This window comes from Penicillium expansum (assembly GCF_000769745.1).
Source record: "Penicillium expansum strain MD-8 chromosome Unknown contig353, whole genome shotgun sequence".
NCBI lineage: Eukaryota > Fungi > Ascomycota > Eurotiomycetes > Eurotiales > Aspergillaceae > Penicillium > Penicillium expansum.
Window position 1 is genome coordinate 160,350 of NW_015971214.1, and position 22,279 is coordinate 182,628.

At 48.8% G+C, this 22,279-nt stretch overlaps 8 protein-coding genes across 8 annotated transcripts; 2 read left to right on the forward strand and 6 right to left on the reverse strand.

The window, feature by feature from the left end:
• Positions 1 to 37: 37 nt before the first annotated feature.
• PEX2_099620 (huntingtin-interacting protein K) lies at positions 38 to 521 on the reverse strand (the record flags this gene model as incomplete). Its single annotated transcript, XM_016747232.1, has 2 exons — positions 38 to 148; positions 213 to 521. The coding sequence occupies 2 exons, from the start codon at positions 519 to 521 to the stop codon at positions 38 to 40; spliced, it is 420 nt and encodes a 139-aa protein (XP_016601930.1).
• A 1,389-nt stretch (positions 522 to 1,910) lies between these two features.
• PEX2_099630 (uncharacterized protein) lies at positions 1,911 to 2,330 on the forward strand (the record flags this gene model as incomplete). Its single annotated transcript, XM_016747233.1, has 1 exon — positions 1,911 to 2,330. One exon carries the CDS (start codon positions 1,911 to 1,913, stop codon positions 2,328 to 2,330), a length of 420 nt encoding a protein of 139 aa, XP_016601931.1.
• A 623-nt stretch (positions 2,331 to 2,953) lies between these two features.
• Positions 2,954 to 3,601, reverse strand: PEX2_099640 (uncharacterized protein; the record flags this gene model as incomplete). The annotated part of the gene is made up of 1 exon (XM_016747234.1): positions 2,954 to 3,601. One exon carries the CDS (start codon positions 3,599 to 3,601, stop codon positions 2,954 to 2,956), a length of 648 nt encoding a protein of 215 aa, XP_016601932.1.
• Positions 3,602 to 5,448: 1,847 nt separating this feature from the next.
• PEX2_099650 (3-deoxy-7-phosphoheptulonate synthase class II) lies at positions 5,449 to 7,107 on the forward strand (the record flags this gene model as incomplete). The annotated part of the gene is made up of 6 exons (XM_016747235.1): positions 5,449 to 5,470; positions 5,533 to 5,642; positions 5,696 to 5,759; positions 5,814 to 5,906; positions 5,966 to 6,017; positions 6,069 to 7,107. 6 exons carry the CDS (start codon positions 5,449 to 5,451, stop codon positions 7,105 to 7,107), a joined length of 1,380 nt encoding a protein of 459 aa, XP_016601933.1.
• A 339-nt stretch (positions 7,108 to 7,446) lies between these two features.
• PEX2_099660 (uncharacterized protein) lies at positions 7,447 to 12,234 on the reverse strand (the record flags this gene model as incomplete). Its single annotated transcript, XM_016747236.1, has 2 exons — positions 7,447 to 8,011; positions 8,069 to 12,234. 2 exons carry the CDS (start codon positions 12,232 to 12,234, stop codon positions 7,447 to 7,449), a joined length of 4,731 nt encoding a protein of 1,576 aa, XP_016601934.1.
• A 1,005-nt stretch (positions 12,235 to 13,239) lies between these two features.
• On the reverse strand, positions 13,240 to 15,339 carry PEX2_099670 (lysophospholipase family protein; the record flags this gene model as incomplete). Its single annotated transcript, XM_016747237.1, has 4 exons — positions 13,240 to 14,443; positions 14,498 to 15,034; positions 15,086 to 15,167; positions 15,297 to 15,339. 4 exons carry the CDS (start codon positions 15,337 to 15,339, stop codon positions 13,240 to 13,242), a joined length of 1,866 nt encoding a protein of 621 aa, XP_016601935.1.
• Positions 15,340 to 16,361: 1,022 nt separating this feature from the next.
• PEX2_099680 (Major facilitator superfamily domain, general substrate transporter) lies at positions 16,362 to 18,321 on the reverse strand (the record flags this gene model as incomplete). Its single annotated transcript, XM_016747238.1, has 2 exons — positions 16,362 to 17,980; positions 18,045 to 18,321. The coding sequence occupies 2 exons, from the start codon at positions 18,319 to 18,321 to the stop codon at positions 16,362 to 16,364; spliced, it is 1,896 nt and encodes a 631-aa protein (XP_016601936.1).
• A 2,563-nt stretch (positions 18,322 to 20,884) lies between these two features.
• On the reverse strand, positions 20,885 to 22,031 carry PEX2_099690 (putative short chain dehydrogenase; the record flags this gene model as incomplete). The annotated part of the gene is made up of 3 exons (XM_016747239.1): positions 20,885 to 21,196; positions 21,388 to 21,723; positions 21,819 to 22,031. The coding sequence occupies 3 exons, from the start codon at positions 22,029 to 22,031 to the stop codon at positions 20,885 to 20,887; spliced, it is 861 nt and encodes a 286-aa protein (XP_016601937.1).
• Between the last annotated feature and the right edge of the window lie 248 nt (positions 22,032 to 22,279).

A 22,279-nucleotide genomic window follows, 5' to 3' on the forward strand; every position in this document is an offset into this window, starting at 1 on the left:
AATCATGAAAAAAACGAGCAGTAAATAATCCAAGTCATCACGTCCGAATAGATGGGGCAATGAATGCCTTCATTGCCTTGGTGACATCCCCATCATGAGCCTTGAGCAACTCCGTGGCTTTGGTTTTATTTAGATCCAGCTGGTCAACCTAGAGGCACATTAATAAAGCCGCACATAAATAAATAACGAAGCCATATACATGGCAGACATACCAGTAGTGTAACATTAGCTGGAGCAATCTTGACTGCCTTCTTTTTCGCTACCTCATCAATCTTCGGTCCCTCGGCCAGTTTCCCATTGCCCGAGCCTTGTCCGGCTGCTATCTCCAGCCGGCTCATGGCCCTTCCCAGAGCCTCTTGGTTGGCAGTAAGCGGTGCCCCAGCGGAGGCGCCTTCTGTGGCGATCTCATTTGTGTTTAGGGAGGAGAGAGCGGCGGCAGCTTTGCGATCTTCAGCGTTTGAGGGAAGAGAATTTTGAACGGTGTTTGGGTCAGCAGTTGCAGAGGGAATTTCATCGGACATCTTTTCTTTATTCAATGGACTTGAGAGTCGGATACGATCTTAACTTGGGTTGCGTTGACAATACGACGTCACTGATAAGCCCCAGGTTCAGATAAGTGCTGACATAATTGTTTGTTTGTCCCGAGGTCCCAAGGTCCTGGGGTCAGCCCTAGCTAAATTCCATTTTCTCTTTTGATCAACTTGGTATCTTATGTTTTAGAGGCTTTGGGACAATTAAAAGCTCCTTTTTGGGTTGACTCCACAGCTTATAATCTCCACTTTAAGGCTCTACTTTTGAACCCTCGGAAGAACCTCGGGATGAGAAGACACCTAAGGGTTGAGGCCTAGAGTATAGTTTTGGTACCTGGAGAATATACTTCGATCAAAAGTTCCAGATGATGATGGCACTGATTTGCCTCCTCATGTTGAGGCATCTGTAGTCACACTCAAACGGACCATAGGAGCCTCCTCAATCTTACATCTGACTCTTTATATGGAATTGAATATGCATCCATCTCATTCTTTGTATCATCCCTGGTCATACGTAGAAAAGCCCTCTATACTCTGTATTGTTTACACTTTTTGCGTCTTTTTCTGCGGTCTAGCTATGAAACTTGGAAGGGAGAGAAATATCCAGAAACACACACATATACCTGCTTCTTTGTGAGTTCGCTTTTCTCGTCATCCTAGCCATCTTACCGCACTTATGAAGATCGAAGAAACAGTTCTCTACCTATAAGAGAGATTTGCATTGCACCTTGCAGCGTGTTTTTTATAGCTGACGACAAGCCAGTGGGGACCGAGGCACAGACAAATAGGAATACTCTAGTTACTACTGATCAAATTAGCTTGATCCCAAGCTGTGTGCAGATTGGGGACAAACCAAAGAGATGTCCTTCGCAGAACCCATGGCCTTGACTTGCTTTGCTAGTGTACATTATTCCTTGACATATCTCCAAACCTTGAGTCTTGCTAGCTAGGATGATTAGATAAAGGGACAAACGACTTCAACAACAACCTTTGTGTGTTTGGATCCCATTGGCTTTAGATCTTATTTGTCCTTAGATTGCTTTCACTTTAAATCTTATTACTCGTAGCTCAGATGATTGACCCTTTGTCATGCCCCCGATCTCTTCACAGTGTCCCCGTCAATGACACGCACAAACGCATTCATACCTTCCATTGTTAAATCTCGGCATATTCAAGTAAGTCAGTTTCAATTCCGAAGGGTTTAACAACTTTGCTTCAGCCACCACCGCGTCAAGTTAGTCTCTCTCTCATTTGATTCATCTCTAACCTGTTGGTTACATCCTTGTTGTCTCTTCGACCTCCTTGGTCCTTTTGGGGGCCTTGATTCGCTGACAACCACATACTACAGCACAGGTTTACCCTCGAGCACTGCCTCTTACGATGTCTCTATCGGCAGTAGCCCCATCTCCCGACAACGTCTCGATCTGGGAACAAGCCTATCATGACGCATGGCGACACTTCCAAACATGCATTGTAGGAGTACTCGATAGGCTAGCCTGCTACAATCCATCTATCCAAGATCGTCAGACAACAATTGAGAGACTAGGACAGCTTACAGTTGAGGTGGACAATATCCGAATTGCAGGACAGGCCATGTTTGAGCATGTTCCGGGCTGCCAGACTGTGCGAGAGGGGACCCTAACTTACTTCGCCGATGACTTCATCGAAGACTGCCTCGAACTTCACTTCAAGCTGAATATGTTATCATGGAGGCTCATGAATCGCCCGCATAGCGACCGAACAGTGTACAATCGCCTTCTCATGTTGCTAGACTCCACAATGGACCGCGTGCCCGAGTGATGATCTAGATTGTTTGGTTTGTCGGATTGAATTAGCATCGATTGGTATTGATCTTGAAGATTCTAACTTGGATGATTATGAACAGTCAGCAAAGAAAATGAGCGACTTACGACACCCTTGTTACGATTTTGGAAGCTTGAATCACAATAGGTCATAATGTTTGATTTGGTGGGCTGCATGGTCTGGTTCTTTGGCTGCATCACCACCCATATTGGCTCTAGATATGCTAACATCTCACTTATACACAGACTGGAAACCGTGAGCGATTTACCATACGTTTCGTACGTCTTCAGAATGTCAGTGGCAATTGAGAGTCGAGACTGTGAGAGTCATACTGGGTGTTATCTTTTATTCTGCGTGAACCACGAAGTTTGAGCCCAATTTGCTCGTTTGGAGCTTGTAGAAATTGATAAGCAACATGATTAGTCTACATTGTGCAATATTCAGAGTATACGTAGACCATAATTCATCCCATAGTACATCGTAATGAAATTAAGTACCAACATACATACGTATGTACATAGTTATATAGTGAAAGTGTTGTTGTACACACAGATCTATGCACAGTGAGTCAAAGTTGATTATAAACCTTCAAGCAGGGAAATGAATGCTTCAAAAATGCTCTACAGGGCAAGAGCAAGAGCCAAAACACCAGCTGCACCAGCAACGCTCATGGCAATACCTCCAGTAGGAGCAGGGGCGCCACCGGTAGAGTGCGTAGAAGAAGGAGAAGATGATGTAGAGCTGGAGCTCGAATCCGAGCTAGAGCCTGAGGAGGTAGTGGAAGCCGAAGTGGTCTCAGCAGCATTGGAGGAGGTCTCGGCAGCATTGGAAGAAGTCTCGGCAGCATTGGAGGTCTGGCTGGCAGCGGTGGAAGAGCCAGTCTCAACGGCGGTGCTATCAGCAGTCTCAGTCTGAGTAGCGGTGCTATCGGCGGTTGCTGTGGCACCAGCGATCTGGTCATCAAAGTTGGAAGTGGCCCATGCCTTGACGCTGCTAGGCAACGCGTTGTACCAAGCCGGGTAGGTGCCAGCCGCAGCTTCGCTGACAATCGCGGAGCGAGAGGCGGGGTCCATGAGGTCGTCGTACCATGAGGCCGGGATGGCTGTTGCCAGGACACTCATGATGGAGCTGGGCACATCCGCGAGATCGAGACTATCATCGCTATCGGTAGTATCAGTGCTTGAGGCTGTGGCAGTAGAATCCGCAGGGGCAGGGGCAGCCAGGGCCGTGGTGGCGAGGAAAAGAGTGGCAAGGATCTTGTACTGCATGATTAAAAGAGTGTGGGAGTATAGGGATATGAATTGAATAGGAGAAAAGCAGAGGTTAAATAGACTCGCCAGGCGAAGAAAGAAGGGCACCCACTCATGGGGCTCTTTCAACCTTTGGAACCTTGGAAGGGCCTTCCAAGGTTTGCCTTCAAGGGCCCCGACCCACGTTTTTACCTCCGTTAGGGCCACACTAGTACAAAACAAGCAAAAGCCAAACCGATAACGCTAACCTAAAATAGCAACTCTACGGCTAGTGTCGAGGTTCCGCCAATCACAGCTGGCAAGTCCCTTACGGTCGGCCCGATTAGACCAATTTCCTCAACGCTAGGCGTTTTCGATACGAAAGTTGCCTGCGCTATGGCTTGGATTAATTTCTCATGTCCGTCAGCCTTTGCTCTGGACGGGGTCCATTGCGACCTATCGTGCCCCTTTTTTCTTGTTTCCGTGCTCCGTCCTTTTTTTTCCAAATTTAGCTCTTGAAGGGTCGGCTTTCCATGCCAAGTCTGGGGTAGTGAGGAATGTGGTAAATGTGAAATTTGCGTTGAAATCTCCATTTCCACACATCTATAAGCTTTGTTGCCTCCAAACTTTATCGATATAGTAAATACTCCATATGACGGCCTTGCGGAATACGTCTTCCTATGTTACAGCCAGCAATTTACCGCAAGGTGCTTTTAGAATTTCACTGTGGGGCTTGTTACATATTTCTACGTGGTGGTTAGATATGTGGTCAGGTAGTCAAGTATTGACTAGCGCTTATGCTAGAGAAATCTAATAATCAGTCAGGATATCTCCCCCCTGTGTAATTAATCCCCCAAATCAAGAGTCTAAAACCATTATGTTCCATTTCATATCAGTCCAATTGCAGCAGCCATGGCAAAAACAGCTCCGCTATAACAATTTTGTTGTTCAAAGTCGAAGATTTTATATGCTGCAGATATGATATCGCAAAAACCTACAGACTACATGTGGTGTTTATAAAACAAGGCCCGCCTAGTTCAGACAGACCATTCGCAAGGTTCAAGGGTCACCAAACAAAGAGATTTCTGGAACTATCAGAGACGCCAGTTTAAGACACTCAGACAATACTAACTCCAAGGCTCTGTTCATCGTTGCCAGTCCTGTTCAACATGACTATCAAGTCAGCTGTGAGAACTTTTCTGATGTCTACAAGGAGACGAATTTCATCACTTGATGCATCATACAGGCCAGGTTCGAAAACAGGCACTCATCCACATCATCAAAGGGTCCGTTTCCCGGATCTACAGCCTTTCAAAATCGTTCAGACTCTAAAGCAAGAATATACCCATCATAGGCCGTGCCACCTTCCACACCCATTTTTGTACATGTCAGGGGTACTACTTGATGGCTTGAGGAATAGAGGCCAGATGTTATGAGGCTGCTACATGGATAATTCAATAGGACCCCATGATCCGTGCTCAATGGGGTTTCTTCTAATTCCAGTCGAATACCACTGTTTGGATATGGAAAGAGTTATGTGAGACTCTTAGTAACTAGCAACCTCCTGACCTATACACAACTACCTATAGTCGCACAGGAATGTGGGATAAATATGATGCCTGTTATATCAGGCATCAAAGTGAGTCATCCGAGTCCCGTGAATAACCGTCTCACGTACACACACCACAACATTAGCTCTCTTCTTTATTATGTGCCCTTGATATCTTTTCGCTCATCAGTTCTTTGTTGCTGTTTCCGAGAGATTATTATTATTATTCCACTGCCGCCTTCCATCAATTTCTCATTGCAGTTGTTTGTTACTGTTGATCAAAGGGAAGACACTTATCTCATATCATCCCACCACCTTTCGGGATCAACTGCCCACCATGGCCGAATGGAGCCCTAGTTGTAAGAGCCAAAATCTATAAAATCTCCTCCACGTTTGATCTAGTGTCACTGACCATATCTAGCTTGGACACAAAAGCCCATCAAGCAAGATGTCATCTACGAGGATCTTGAAGGGTTAAAAGCCTCACTACAAAAACTACAGAAGCTTCCTCCACTTGTGACCACACAAGAAGTATGTCTTTTATTTAGACTGAATCTGAGCTATCATATTGACCTGGTTTTCAGATCATCAATCTCAAGAAAAATCTACGAAATGTCGCTTTGGGCAAAGCATTCGTTCTACAGGGTGGTATGTTGCACAGGAAAGTATCCCTGAAACATAAGGACTAACCATTTCGTCTAGGTGACTGTGCTGAGCTTTTCGATTATTGCAGCCAAGAAATGATCGAAGCCAAGGTGAAGCTCTTGTTGCAAATGAGTTTGGTTCTCATCTGGGGTATGTCAGACTCTGACCCCTCAAAAAAGCAAAGAAACCAGCAACTAATCCACCAATAGGTGCCAATAAGCCCGTCATCCGTATTGCTCGGATTGCAGGCCAGTTCGCAAAGTAGGTTCCTCATTCATTAACTCACAACCTCAAATCTAACAACAAAACCAGGCCACGCTCAAGTCCAACAGAGGTCATCAATGGAGTGGAAATGCCCTCTTTCCGCGGTGACAACATCAATGGCTTCGCACCAGACCTTGCATCCCGCCAACCAGACCCATCCCGTCTAGTCTCAGCCTACTTCCACTCCGCAGCAACTCTGAATTACCTCCGTGCCTCCCTGTCATCAGGCCTGGCAGACCTGCACTCCCCACTAGACTGGGGTCTGGGCCATGTAATCACGCCCTCAATCAAAGAGCAATACGCCAGAACCGTAGGCGCGGTGAAGGATGCCCTGCGCTTTATGCACACAGTAGGAATCGACAAAGACCGCGGCTTCGAGACAGCCGACATCTTCACCAGCCACGAGGGTCTCTCCCTGGAATACGAGCAGAGCCTGACCAGACTCCTTCGCCACCCCGTGAAGGCAGGAAGCAGCACCACGTCTCCCGAAACAGGCTATTACGCAACATCCAGCCACTTCCTCTGGATCGGTGACCGCACACGCCAGCTCGGCGGTGCGCATATCGAGTTCTTCCGTGGTATTGCTAACCCTGTCGGAATTAAGATCGGGCCTAGCATGGCGTCGGATGAGTTGGTGCAGCTTTTGGATGTTGTTAACCCGGATCGTGAGGTCGGAAAGGTGACTCTGATCTCGCGGTACGGCGCTTCCAAAATAGCAAATTTCCTTCCCGGCCATATTGCCGCTGTGCAGGCTTCTGGTCATATCCCTGTCTGGCAATGTGACCCTATGCATGGCAATACCCAGAGCACACCATCTGGTGTGAAGACCCGCCATTTCACGGATATCTTGTCTGAGTTGAAGCAGGCGTTGGAAATTCATCGCGCTGCTGGGTCATTCCTTGGTGGTATGCATCTTGAACTTACTGGCGAGGCTGTCACTGAGTGTGTGGGTGGTGCTGCTGGACTGACGGAGGATGGGCTTGGGGAGCGGTATACGACATTCTGTGATCCGCGCTTGAATGAGAAGCAGGCTTTGGAGCTGGCTTTCTTGGTTGCTGGATTCTACCGTGAAGAGTCGCAGGAGTGATATCATTTGTTGAATTGAGCATAAGATATGTGAATGTTGAAGCGACAGCGAAAAGATTTCGGGTATTACTTATCATCGAGTTTCTGAATCAAAAGTCATGTGTGTTTTGAAAGTTGATCATGGATATGAGTCTACAATTAAATCATCTGGGATTGAATTTGATTTAACTGAGATTCGAGAAACAAAAAGTAACGGCTATTAACCTTGCGCAAAAACATCCAACCTATGCAGCTCGCCGTCGTGGGGCAAAAATCAAGAAACGCCCAAACAGAAAGATGTCCCCATATTTACAGTGACTGGGTATGAATCTACAAAACGCGAAAATTGCGAAAAAAAAAATCAAGGAACAAGAGGGCTAGCGACCGCAGGCTTGTAAACAAGACTCTTACGCCTAGCAGCCTCCATACGGAAGCGGCGCTGTCTCCTGGATTCCTCATCTTGTCCGTCATCCAGAACAATACTCGCAGGCTTAGCACTAGGGAAAAGGCCTCGGTTGCTCTGCTTTGGTGGGCAAGATTGCTGAACAAGCTTGGAGCGATTTCCAAGGAATCCGGGTGTAGCGGGTGACATGCCAATGGCATCAAGGTTGGCAAAGTTGTATCCCGGAGTAGCAGGGAATTGGTAGCTATCAGTAGAAGATTGTCGTGGGGGTGTGGACGGCATCTGCTGCTGGTGGGTCGGAGGTGTAATCTTGCGGAAACCCTCAACGGCACCCGGGTTGACACCACTGCGACGTCCGCCGGCAGATGGCGCGGGAGATTCGGAAATGCGAACAAGTGTGCCGTTCACATTGCTTAGTGCACGAGGCTCCATACTCTTGCGGCGCTTGGCACCGCCACGTGGGATGATAGAGCTGTCAACCGCGTACGGGGTTTCATCGAGCCATTGGTTTTCCCGTTCACAACTAGAGGTCACAGTCAGAAAATCCGTGTAAAGAAAGGTGTACAAATTATAGACTTACTCGAGGACCCAACCGACCCCAACACACTTGACAAGACCCGCTGCCTTCTTGACTTTCTCCAGAGTCCGCAGGCCACCATCCTTGTACACAACGTGGGTGATGCCAACTCTCATGTCCTTGGGCTCTACGCCATCAGATGGCGAGAGACTGGAATGAGGGTTCCAGGACCAGGATTTCACACATCGGGCGCCCATTTGCTGCAAAAGCTCCACAAAGATACCGGAGGCATCCTCACCCTCGGTAGTATGAACATCCACATGCACGACTGCCCCATGCAGAGCCTTCTGTTCAGTGCTGATGCTACGACGCGGCTTCTTGGCAGGGCTGGCGGTTGCGATAGGAGTACCGGGCGCAGTCATCACTGGTGCTTTTACGCTGCTGCGTCTACCTGTGATAGAACGGCGTTTTGGTGTCGGGCTTCTGCTCACCCGTGGAGTTTTCCGGGAGGGAGACAGAATGGGTACACTATCATTGAGTGCCATAAAGGTGGGCTTGCGAACACGAGGAGAAGACCGAGTGGGGGATGTGCTCGAGAGAGACAGACCTCTCTTGCGGGAAACCTTAAGAGGTGATACGTCGCCTTCAGCTTTCAAAGGCACTTTTGACACTGTATGAATGGTGCGTAATTCGTCAGGTTTGATCTGAGCCTTCATTGGGGTTGACGGAAGAATAGGAGGACCGCAGTTTTCTTTGTCATCGAGTAGATGGAACTCTTGGTCCTGATCTTGCGGGACTTCGGCAGCAGAAGTATGCTCCTGTTCAATGATTTCCGAGTCAGGATCCTCGAAGATATCCGTGCTTATTTTCGGCGAGTCAACCATTTGGTGGTCTTCATAGATGGAAGATCGCCGTGGAGTCTGTTCATACTCAAGGCTTATGCGAGTATCATTGCTTTCAGGCTGAAGTGGCAATTCGGCAAACAAAGAGGGGGTTTTCGCCAAAGGGCTCTTTGACAACTCAGGATATGACACACTTTCAGAATTCGGAGTTTCCGTGTTGTTGCGGTCCAAAGGGCCTACTAACGAGAAAACTCCACGGCGACGTGGTCGGAGTGATCTAGCTTGGGAAGGGGTATTTTGTTCCCAACGGCCAAACTTTTGTGCCAATGGCGTAAAACCTAAGCTAGCCTCAGCAGGGGATTGGTACTGATCAGCAACGCTTGGTGTATTGAAGAGACTTGCTGCCTTGAACGCAGGACTGTCAACCTGGGTGTTTGGCGTCCAACTATTTTCTTCATGCAGGGGCGCGTCAATGATGACATTATTGGCATTCTTGGCATCGAGGGTGGAGTCATGATCATTCTCTGAGTTGGCTGGGCAATTCAAAGCCAAGGGAGTAGATTCACCGCCCGTGGGACTCGATTGTGGTAAAGCAATCAATTGCGCCTTTTGGAACGGGGTTTCAATGTCCTCGGCATGGTTGTTCTCGTGTGGCGAAGCAGGGTTTGACGATATCGTAGCAAACTCAGGCCCGGCCATGATAGACTCGGTGTCGTCCACATCGCTCTCGTCGCGCATCACTTGTTCCTCTTCCTCGGGTTGATGAATGGCCTCTTGCCATTCACGTTCATCTTCCGAGGCATATTCCAAGTCAACCATTGGCTGGGCTTCGTCGCCATAAGTCAATTTGAATGGTGACCTGGAGGGCGATGCAAGTTCATTCGGTTGCTCTTCCATGTCTAGTTCTTGCATCTCCATAGTTTGAGAGGGTACTGGGGTCGGATCTTGGGACTCTTCCTCCTCGATCTCGCGCTCCAGTGCCGCCAGCTCGTCTTCGGGATAATCCGTATCCTCCATGGCTGAGTCTGGTGCCTGAACTTCTTCATCATATAGGTCATTCTCCGCGAGGTGTGCGTCTTCCATGGCGTCAAAGCAAATTGTTTCAAGCTCCTCATACTCAAATTCATTCTCGTCATGGACATCTTCACCCTCTTCTAGGTCTGAGACTTCCTGAACTTGTTGTTGATGAATATCATGCGCTGCGAATTGGGCTTCTTCCAGGGTGTCAAAGCAAACTGTATCAAGCTCCTCGTACTCAAATTCGCTCTCATCTTGGAGATCATCGCCTTCTTCTAGGTCTGAGGCTTCCTGGGCTTGTTGGTCATGAAGATCATGACCTGAGAATTGGGCATCTTCCATGGCGTCAAAGCAAATCGTATCAGCCTCTTCGCGGTCAAACTGAGCCTGGTCTTCAAGATGTTCACTGGCTCCAGGGCCTAAATCTTCCTCAGGCTCTTGATCGTAAAGGTCCTCCGTTGCCATATTGGCCTCTTCCATGACGTCGAAGCAAATTGTTTCAGGCTCTTCGTACTCGGGCCGGGCCTTGTCTTGAAGATATTCACTTTCATCTTCATCCAGGTCTGACTCTGACTCTGACTCGGCCTCGGCTTCCACCTCCGCAGACAGAGAATCAGTGTTTCCATCATTGAATGCGTCTGAGGCTACTTCGGAGGAAGCAATATCCTTCTGGATAGGAGAAATCGATGATGACTTCCCTTCAGAAGATAGCTCAATGCCAAAGATGTCTCGAGCCACATCCTCAACCATTTCAGTGTCCTTGTCAAAGGTCGTGTCGTCGGGCAGGCTTTCCCGTAGCGAGGAATTAGGGGTGGTGGATTGTGCGAGGTCAACTGTCTTAGAAGGGGTCCCATCGTTGTCCACGAGTTCGGAGGGGCCCACAGATGCATGAGCAGAGAATATAGAGTTCTTGAATGGAGAGGCTATTCTCTTTGCGGGGCTTTGAAACAAGGGTGTACGAGCAGGGGCTGCTGATGTAGAAGCCTTGAAAGGCGATTGCGAGAAAGAGGCACCCAAGTAGCCCTTCTTAGGTGACATCTTCAATGGAGAGGTGAGTCCCGGTGTGAAATCAGGTGCGGAAATCGGATTCACACTGCCCCCGAAGAGGGAGCCCCCACGATTCGGGGTATCTCTCAAGGAGAACTGGAAAGGAGATGATGGCGCTGGTCGTCTCGCAGGGCTAGACATGATCATAGAATCACTGAAAATAACTGAATTGCCAGGTGGAAGGGCGAGGTGACCATTATCTGCGACTGCGTTCTGGCTGCGGTTCGGCGCAAAGTTGATTTTCCTGACCGGGGAGCTAAGTCCGATGCCGTCTGATCCGTGTTTGGGGGTTGGTAGTTTCGGTTCGCCATTCTCGTCCATGAAGCTGGACGCCTTCTTGGGGGTAAAGTTGATCCTCCGTACAGGAGAGCTAAGTCCAGTGTTCTCCAAGCCAAGCTTGACAGGCGAGTGAACAACAAGTCTAACCGGATCCTTGGTGTCGTCCTTCATTATGTTCAATTCATCATCTTCTCCGTCGGAGCTTGCGTATGCTGATAGAGACTTGGCCACCTGCTTGGCCTTCTTGGGAGACAATGGTTGGGTCGCATCCTTCTTCGCTGCAGCTGGCTTCCTTCCACGAGGACCGGTTGTCGCGGGCTTGCGAGCTGGGGCCGCTCCAAGACCGGTCTTGCCAACGACGGCGCTCGCGCCCTTGGTCGCTACTCGTCGACGGCCAGCAGCAGGAATCTCAGGCTCCTCGGCTTCGGAGTCCGAGACATCCTGGAACTTCACTGTCTTCTTTTTAGCGGGCCCACGCAAAAGATTCGAGCGCATAATTGTCGAATTGGTCGCAATCTTAATTTGGTTCAATTTCGTCTCATTCGCTGTATCAACAGCCGCTCGTGTGCGCCTACTCGTGGCCACCGTCTCACGGGTCGCAGGGGCCTTCGCTGTTGCTGACACTCTTGGTCGTCCCCTGGTTTTAGGTGCTACCTCGGGCTTCGTCGCAGCAGCCTCTGTGGGCAAGGGGCTTTTCCTCGGTCTTCCAACACGCTTCTTTGTGGCCTCAGTTTGTTCCCCTAGAGCTTTCGACTTCTCGGCGAGAGATTCCGAAGCCTTTCTTCCTCGCGCAGTCACAGTCGCAGTGACTTTTGGTTTGGTAGCTGGACGAGCAGGAGGACGTGCAGTGGGTTTCGTGGGATTGCTTGTGATGAATCCAAGCTCATCATCGGATTCAGCATCGAGAGCTGAGGGCACAGTTCGGGGTGCTGGTGTTGCCCTTCGGGGGGCTTTCTTCTTTGCATCGGCAGCAGCTGTCGACTTGGTTGAAGTTCGTGCTACCCGTTTCGCAGGGGATTGGGGGATTACTGCAGCGCGCGCCATGTTGATATCGTGTTGTCGTTGATGGTCGCAGTTAGTATTGGCACGCGACGCTCATGGCGGGTTTGGGCGGTCAAATGTGATATCGAGTGTGATATCGGCCCGATGTCGCAAGGTCGCAGGTTATCGGGAGTTGTCGAATTAGGTGCATAAAAGAGGAAGCAAGGCAAAGCAAATAACCCACTGTGGAGGTGGCGGCCGATCCGAAGGTGCTTGTTGTGGCGTTTCCCATAGCAACACGATCACATGATACGATCTGCCCATTTTAAAAACACGTCAACAAGGATGTTACATCGGATTAACAAGGACTAATGAAAACATTATTATAACCACGTGCAAGATAAAAGTCTGTTCCTGATGATTTTAAACCCCGAGGAAGTTCAACTTGCACCATAACTCACATGTCCATGGTATATATTTCGACGAAATAGTGCAATGTAGTTTTAGATGATTTCTGATATCCTTCATATATTCTTTTTCTAGCGCTATCCTCTCTAAATACTTTACATCTCATAGTCTACCACTTTACAAAATCACATGGAAAACATCTTGTACCTTCATAGTACCAAACCTCGAGAGCTGCAACCATGTTCCAATGCGTTGGTAGAAAGATGCCAAATTAATAGATGACCTAGACTGGCTACTAATACTTTGCCCTTCCTATCATATAATTTAACATATATTTAAGTGGAATATAGGTAGGGCATGTTTATTCGAGGGATGTGTATGTCCAACGGTTTATTTGCGATCGAATTGAGAGAAGGGATGAATAATGCGGTACCGAAGTACAAATATGTTTCTGAATGGGCATATATGCATGACTATCGAATTGGATCCCATAGGAACCGAAAACTAGGTAAATACCGAGAAAATGATAATGACACGAGGATGGCTCGATGGCACATCGACCTTGCTTGAAAAGAAGTCCACCAAATGATGAAAATCCGCGTTTTGAATGCAAGTAGCTGCAACATGGCAGCGAGAAGAAAAAGAATTCACCATGTCTGGTTATACCAGGATGAGCATTGCTAGACTGGCTGTGACAACCGTGGATAGCATGGTGGGCAAACTCACCGACGCCATATTCTTACTCTCAGATAGGTAATAAGCTGGATTATAAGAGTTCGGTGTGGTGGAGTTCACAGTGCCGTTCCAGCAGTACCGATCGAAACACTGGGTGCAGATATCAGGCAGAGTGGTACCCGTGCGCTCGAACGAGCGGCTGAGGATAGCACAGCCAACACAGGCTGTCCAGTTGCCGTCGAGGGTGCTGTTGCCCATGGTGGCAACCTCGTAGCCATTGAGAATGATATTGTCACGCTCAGTGTCGTCAGTGCTGAGTTGGAAGGTTGAGATGTTGGAGTGGTAAGAGTAAGGGGCATTGGGGATATACACGACGAGAGGCGTGGGTCCGGTCTGGTTCTTACTGTCACAGCCAAAGAAAGATGGGCGGGTGCTGAGACCAAGGTTGACGAAGGTGTTCTGGTCTGGAACTGCAGGGAACGCGGTGCCGTTGCCGATACCGCTGCTGTTCAGGCTGCGCTCGTAGGTTGCAACCAGGGACGTGCCGTTTGGCCAGTAGTAGTCAGTGTCGGCCGAGGAGTCGACAGCGAAGATGACATCGACATGGCGCTCGGGCTGGATCAGAGGATGCAAAGGGACGTTCTGTCCATCCTCGCCGCCATCAACGACGTCCAGCACTTGTTGCGCGGCGTACGGCGACGAGTCCTCGTTGTATTTGTAAAAGGGGTTGGGATCGTAGGAAGCGATGTCGTCTTGCGCTTTGTCGAACTTCTTCAAGAGGTCGGTGAATACATTCTTTACAACGCTGGGGAGCGAAGTGGTGTTGATCTGGAGAAGGAACTGGTTGAAGAGTGTGGATGAGGTTCCGATTATAAAGCCGGCACTGTCGAAGCCGCCGATGCAGCTCTCGTTGCTAGGAAGTGAGCCACTCTCGAACTTAGAGCCCAGGTATTTGAGCGGAATGAAACCGAAGATAGTAGGGTCAAAAGTGCCGAACTCCCACGGGTTGAACTCATATACAGTCGAGTTGCTGCCAACGACCAGCTCACCGGGGTTACGGCCATCTGCGACAACAAGCGGCATGGGGTAGTTTCCATCCTGGAAATCGGGGGTCTCGGCAATGGAAGACCAGGTATAGCTAATTCCACCATTGGTTGCATTGAACATTTGATGGGCGAGTGCGCGGCCCCTGTACTCAAGTTAGCAAACATAGATGCATTCCCTACAGACAAGGAAAACATACCACATATCAGTGAGAGAAGTATCAAAGCCAGCGTCCTTCTTCCCCTCGACAGCCTCGGCAAGGTCCTTGTAGTAACTAGCAGTATCCAAAAGCTGGATACCACCAGTATCAGGCCCCTCGATGATCGAGTTTCCAAACTGCCAGACGGAACCTTCCGTGTGCGTCTGCAGCTTGTCAATAGTAGTAAAGTTATTGATAAAGATTGAACCCAGCAACCAGCTGCCTCCACTCAGACCAGCAATATAGGTAGCAGACTGCAGCAGACCACCCAAATGGCCGCTCGTCGATGCATTGTACGTCCGGCTATCGAAAGCCTTGACCGCACCGGCACCATTCATCAAAGCACGCCATCCACCACCTGAAACGGCAATGCCGATATTGGGCAGATTTGACGAGTTCCTAGAGTGTTTATCGAGGTAGCCAACGACATCATAATCGCCGACTTGCACATGCCCGAAGAAATCCTTCATCGCCGACAGGCTCTTGCTGCGGCGGACTTCTAGCCATGACGTCTCATTCGAGGACAGCTTCGCCGCGCTGCGAACTGTCGGTCGGCTTGCTGGGCAGCTGACGGATGTCGGCACGTACCCGTCGGGCGCGTTGGGGAGTGCTCGTTGCACACCTGCGAATGTGATATCATCGGGATTGGGCCCGGGCATAGCAATTGCGCCTGCGAGAACATGGTGATTAGTGTGATGAAATATTATTTTGATGACGCGTGTCAGGGTCTAATTAAGCCAAGAATGGCAATCCTGTGGGGGGAAAAGAAAAGAAGGAAGGAAACGAGAAGGGCACTTACCGGGCAAGCTTAAAGCGATCGAGATCAGCGCAAAAGTCTTCATGACGGGTAGATCACGATCGTGACTTTTAACTTAAAGAAAGAAAGGAATGAAGTCCCGTGTCCTAGGGGGTAATACTTATGCACCGAGGGGGATCACTTATGAGCCGGGGCCGCCGGAAGCTTAGCCAAGCCCCCCCCCAGTGTCCCAAAGTAGTTCTTTTGGTATGTTCATAGGGTTCGCGAATCATGGCTGTCAATGTGGAGTGGGGTGACGTTAAAAATGCCGGAAGCTCCGTGTTACTTTACAATACATTAATTATACAGCATACAGTAAAAATATCAATCTTCATTTGAGGCGCAACCCAGGCTACAATAAGTAATAGATGCGAGCAGCAAGGTTGCCCAAATAGGGGCTGGCTGAGCTGGACAGTGCTGGACAGGGCTGAGTTCAAAACTGTCATGTGATACGAATACGATCACTGTGGGCAATAGGCATCCGCATTTCAACAGTTGTTATTGGAGTACGTAGTACCCGCAGGGTTCATGAAGGCCTAAAAGTGGACTCATTTTTCAAATCACTCAATTAAAGGACCTGGGTAAAACCGTGATGACTTAGGGTAGGTGGATCCGGCATAAAAATAAAATGAATCAAGCGAGATTGTGATTGGATAAAATCAAAATTATGCCCCATGTTGTACTCCGTACTCCGTAAAATCTTTCGTATCCGTGTTAACTTTCACAATGTTGAGGTGCAAGCCACTGTGGGGTGTAAGGCTACGTGGATATTGGCCGCAAATCGAGATCGGCGCTAGTATTAGGGCGTAAAGGAGTTGAACTATAATCTACTATCAGATGACAGAGAGAAACAGTTATCAGTTGAATCAATTGAAATTTGATAAAAGTGTGGGACTTAACCTTGGAAAAGCATCATCCCAATAGAACAAAGCTAAATCGGGGTAAAGAGAAACAGTTATCAGTTGAACCAGTTGAACTTGGATAAAAGCGTGGGACTTAACCTTGAGAAGACAACATCCCAGTAGAAGCAAGCTAAAGCAAGGTAAGCTTACTTTCTCACTCTCAATTTCAGCCACGACTAGCGCCAATCTCGGCATGTTCAACCACTGCCTGGTCCTCCACGTTCTCGTTAGCCTGCACATGACCCTCGGGCAAGTTGTTCAACTCATCCTCCTCCTTGTCTAGATCCCAGAACTGGATAATGAAGATGGTTCCACCGACAAAGGTCAAGATAGCAAAGACCGCATAATTCCAGATCAACAGAGGGTCCCTGGAAAGCGTGATCAAAGCCTCGGCGAGGGCGGCGGAGATGGCGTTGGTGAACATATTGATAGCCTGGATGAGGGAACGCATATTGCGAGGCGCCTTCGAGTAGGCATACTCCATCGAGGTGATGATGGCAAAGATCTCCGATATCGCAACCAGGATGTATGAACCAGTCTGAGCCCAGACAATGATAGGAGACGGGTTAACGCTGCCATCGTCGGTATAGCAATTGTTAGCTCGGTAGCCGCAGGGCGAAGTTTTGTAGATGTAGTACTGGATGACAGCAGCCCAGATCATGGAGAGAGACGCCAGTAAGAAACCAAGGGTGATCTTTCTGATGGCCGTGAATTGGATACCCATTTTGCGCAACCCGGGGTAAAGGAATGTGTCACAGAGCGGGACGAAGATGAGTAGCGCCAAGGGGTCAAGATTGTTCACAACGTCGTTTGGAACGCCCTTCAAGGTCATCGTGCCGGCCTGTGCGGTGAGGTTGTTTGTCAATTGGTTGTAGGCTAACCAGTAGACCGGGAAATAGCAAAAGACAGCACAAGCGGCAAATCCACGGCGAACTTCATCCACCCATGCATCGTCAAAGGTCATCCACTTGGGCCGGAATCGGGGCTCTATGTTAGAAGGCTTCGCGGTGTCCCAGAGAGTGCCATCGTGCGTTCGCTTCCAGAAGATGTATGGGTTGTAGTGCCAGCGGCCTCGCATACAGAAGAAGAATGTCTTGATGGCCTTGTAAGTCACCGAGCCTGCGGGGGGAGACTGGCGATAGCGCTTACGACCCCACAACATAATGAATGGAGTAGTCAGGAACATGATGGTGGGCAGCAGGAAGGCCAACCAGAAACCGATATACTTCTCCGCATATGCCATGCCGATCTGACCCATCAATGCGCCGATGTTGATGAACATGTAGAAGTAGTGGTAGATACGGCTCTGGGTGATAGTCGGGTCGATGACGACACGCTCACCAGTTTCAAGGGTACGCACCTTGAGATTGACAGTAGGTATCTGCTCGACAACCAGGGCGGATATGTTGGGCTTGAAGCCACCAGTACCCAAGCCCATGATTATCACACCCAGAACGAACACAGCAAAGGAAGCATCTGTGTTTGTGATCACCGGGGGAATGGCAGAGACAACTAGAATGATATGACCTAGAATGGCGGCCCCAATAGACCAGGAGATGGTCTTGTATCGTCCCCAGTACTCATCGGCGATGTAGGCACTCACCAGAGGAAGGCAGTAGCACCAGAAGGTGTTGAAGGTGTTGATGGCACTGGCAGTTTCAACACCCTTGCCCAAAGCACCAGATACACCCTGGGAGCTAGGGCCACCGGCTCCAGTAGCGTGGTTTGATCCGGGAGGGCCATTCGGGGCAGGAAGGGGAAGTGCGTGGTTCACAAAGTTGGAGTCTGTGTTGCAATGTTAGAATCAACTTTTTTTATCTGGCTCTGTATGGGGTAGTGGGTGTCTTACAGAGGACCTGTGTTCCGTAGTAGGAGAAACGCTCGCACAGTTCAACGAATGCAACGGTGTAGACGACCCAGGGAATCGGAGCTGAGATGCGACGCAAGGCGTTGGGACCATGAAGTTCATCAGTGGTTGGGTTCTCATCACGCGCGCCAAGGTCGTACGACTCAGGGATGATACTTTGCTGAGCCTTCACATTGGTAACTAGGTTACTTGGCATAGTGGGCTCGACATCATGGATAGCGAGCGAGTCCGAGCCTAGGCCTGTGCCTTGAGCCGCCATCTTGAATAGAATAGAGACCAGTGCAGGACAGGGAGGAAAGACAATGGGAGGGACGCGCGTGGAGGAGAGAAAAAAAAGCAGAACGAAAAGAGAGAAGAAGTAAACAAGCGAGATACACCTCACGTGTAGGGACTGAACTCGGGGTGCTCATGAACATGGGACAAATAGCTTGCAGATTCCCTCGCTTAGGTTGCTCATAACAAAGACATGGCTTTAACAGTCATACCTTCTTCTTACCCTCTTATGATTATAACAAGCCCAGGCTGGCCTTGGATGGGGCGATACGGCTCAACATCAGGTGAACTAATCTTGGAATGAACCAAAGCAGCAATTAAAGACAGCAAGAGACGTTGAATGTGATGTACTATGTAACCTGTCATGCTATATAACCAGGTAATGTCATCGATGGTTCCTTGTTTTGACCACAGAGAAGGAAGAAGAAAACTAACATCAATGGCACGAGCATTGCATCCTATAAAGGACTCTCCTAGGGTAAGTTGACCCCAATACAGTCGGATATGAGATATCTCATGTGACTTACTTTTGAGCAATTTAAAAGAAACAAGTGAGCTTCAAGTGAGGCCTAGCAGGATTCAAGTGGAAGGAAACTTGAGCTAAGGAGAAAGTCCAACTGAAAATGCATATCGCTCGGCAGGCGGCTTAGTACAATCTCACATTGAGGATGGGGGGGGACTGATCGACCAGAAACGGCACGAGAGCTCGAGCAGGAGTCAGAAAACCCTGACCCAACCCCAGTCAAAGCGGCATCGACTAAGAGACTGGATAAGAAGGTCTCCACAACACCCGAACCAGCCAACGACAATGATCAGGGCGAGAAGGAAAAGGGGCGGGAGTTGAGTCGAGATCGAGTTTAGCTTCTTGATACTCGCAGACATTCGCAGGAATCACGGAAGCTCGTCATGGACCACGAAACGCTGATTTGTGCCTTATGGAAAGAAAACAAGGAGCTACGCGGTCGAGCCAAGAGAAGAGAAGCCCTGCTTAGGGAACGAGAAGCTACGAAAGTTTTGATTCGAGCATGGAACCCTCTCTCAGCACGAGTGGGGATTCCGAGTTAAATTGATCTGACTGGCAACGACGAGGTCTCTACTGAGGAGGATGACTGAGTGAGGCTGGATGGAAGTAGACTAAATGAAATCCCAATCGAGATTAAACATCTCATGCTAAAGAGATTATATTCTCTGAGATTTACTAGCGACCTTCGAAGTTCTGTAATACTAAAAAGTACAGTTGGCTCCATCAGATCATTTTTTCTGTAGCACAAAGTACTGTAGGTGGCAACAGGACTACACATGTCGTACCAATCAACAAATGAGATATCTTGTATTTCAGCAAAGAAAATCCGAAGAACAACGCTAGCATGCTAAGCCAAGATGGTAAATACTGTAGGTCACAAAGTGTGCTCATCTTCTCGGTCCCGTCTTGGCCTATGGTGTATAGTCTTGATACGTACTCAACGGCGTAATTTTACATACTATTCAATATAAACCTATTCACTCCGTTCTTCGAGTACTTATTCAAGCAATCGTATCTGGGACTACTTACCTATATCGGCTTAGCTGTCGTCATTAGACAAAACCAGAGACATCAAGTCACCCATCCGTATTCTATTTACGCTACCAGAAGACCAACACGTGCTAGTTCAGGTGACTGCCGCAAGTACACAAGGATAAGTCCAAGATGGTTGAGTGCCCGACAGGTAATTAAGGAATCCCACCAGTAAGCGAACATACCCATTGACCTTGAACGGTCATGGTCGGCTCCGACCAACTCTGATTGGTCCCGGTTCTCCGCATCTTCCCCAGATTCGGTGTCAGTCCCGGGTTGATTACCATGGTTCTTGGCGGCTGAAAAGACCTCAGAATGACATCTGGATTATTTTGGATCACGCAGATGACGATTACAACGGCCACGAACCTATCACGCGATACTTTGTGATCTGCGGGCTACTACATTCAGTAACGACATCCCTTTTCAAGATGTTCTTTGGAGTGAACATTAAGTTTGTTGATCAACCTTGTTGGGAGGTCAGGTGCCCTGGTGGTTTGGCTATGTGGTATATTCCGACTGGATGGATGTACGCGGTTATTTTGTCGGTGAGGGGGAAATGTTGAGATTCGGGTTCTTGGTGCCGTTTGAGAGACAACTCTCAAGCCTAAAATATATACCAGGCTACGCATGACTGAATATATTTCCTTGTACAACAATGAGATGCCAATGTCGATCTATCTCAAAGTTGGTCAAGATTTAAATGCAACTAAACTCTAGAATGGAGATGAAACAGTTGAAACAACGACAACAATTATTATTCGACCGATCTGTAGTCTAACGTCATCCTAGCATCTAAAGTCTGCAAAGCTAATTATGGTTATCCACGAGAAGACAACAATCAAAATCAAATTCCTAAAACCAAAGGCCATGCTGCGCTACTCTCGCCCAATAACCCAAAAGAAAAAGACGCAGAACGCCATGCAATGAGAGACCAAAAGGTCGTCACGCGCAGTGATTGAAAAGGCAAAATCGAATCAAAGCCATAATCAATCTACCACGCGGCGTGGCCACCATCCATACGCAGGTCGCTTCCAGTCATGAAGCTACTAGCATCGCTGAGCAAGAAGACAGCAGCGCCGCGGTACTCTTCCGGTTGGGAGAGACGGCCAAGCATGTTCTCTTTGGGCCACTGGTCACGACGTTCAGGGAACTCGAGGAACAGCTTCTCAACCATAGCGGTGACAATGTAGCCAGGGGAGATAGTGTTGACGCGGATGTTATAGGTGCCCCATTCAGCGGCGAGGTTGCGGGCGAGCTGGAGGACAGCAGCCTTGCTAGCGTTATATGCGGGGCAAATAAGACCCTATAGGGAAATATGTTAGATCGATGTAGGCCAACCAGAAGAACAGAATGTGACACAAAGCGGGGAAATATTCCATAAAAAAAAATAAAGAAAGTCTGGGCAGGGAGACACTAGGCCTATACCGACAACTTGATGCCAAATGGGGTGGAAATTGTAAAGGGTAAGACGAAAAGAGGGGAGTGGGAACGTACGCGATTGGCAATGGTACCGCTCATAGAGGCGATCATAGCGATGCTACCTCCATTTCCGAAGCGAATCATTTGCTTAGCCACAGCCTGGGAGGTCATGAACACTCCCGTGACGTTGACCTCGAACATGGTGTTGCTGTCCTTGGCTGAGTATTCGAGCGCTGGGGTCTCCTGCTGAATACCCGCTGCGGCAATGAGGCCATCCATACGGCCCTCTTCATTGGCGATGGTTTCGATGACACTGTTGAGAAGTTCTGTGTCACGCACGTCAATACGACGGTAGTGCAACACGGTGCCAAGATCTTTTGCACGCTGTTGGATATGCTCGAACTCGGGGGCCTGGTAATTGGGTGATTGTTATTTTCGTGCTGACATAGAGGCGGATGGGGGCCTGGAAATTATATGAACCAGGTCTGAGGGATGTAGAAACTTACCGGCTCTTCCAGACGGTCGAGTGCGTATACCTTTGCTCCGGCTTCTAGGAGTGCCTCTGCCTGGACTAATCCTAGACCCCGGGCAGCACCTGAGACCAGCACCACCTTTCCGGCGAGACTGAACTCAGGCATTCTGGACTTCTGACCGATCAAGACGGGCTGGGCGGTCATTGGAGCAGTGGGGACTGTAGTGGTTTCGATGGAGACCGACATTGCGATGTGATATACTAGGTATAGTCGAGGGTAGTGACGATAGTGAGGATATTAAAAGAGGCTTCAACGATTATTGGACTGATTATTTTGCATACAGATAAAGAATAATGTGAATGTTCCAGCTGAGGAACCATGGACCGGAGCAACCATTCTCTTTAAATACATATGTTTTTGACCGGAAAAGTCAGGCCGAACCAAGACCAAAGCGCCCAGGAGGTGTCTCGTGAGCAGGAAGAAACTAGAGGACT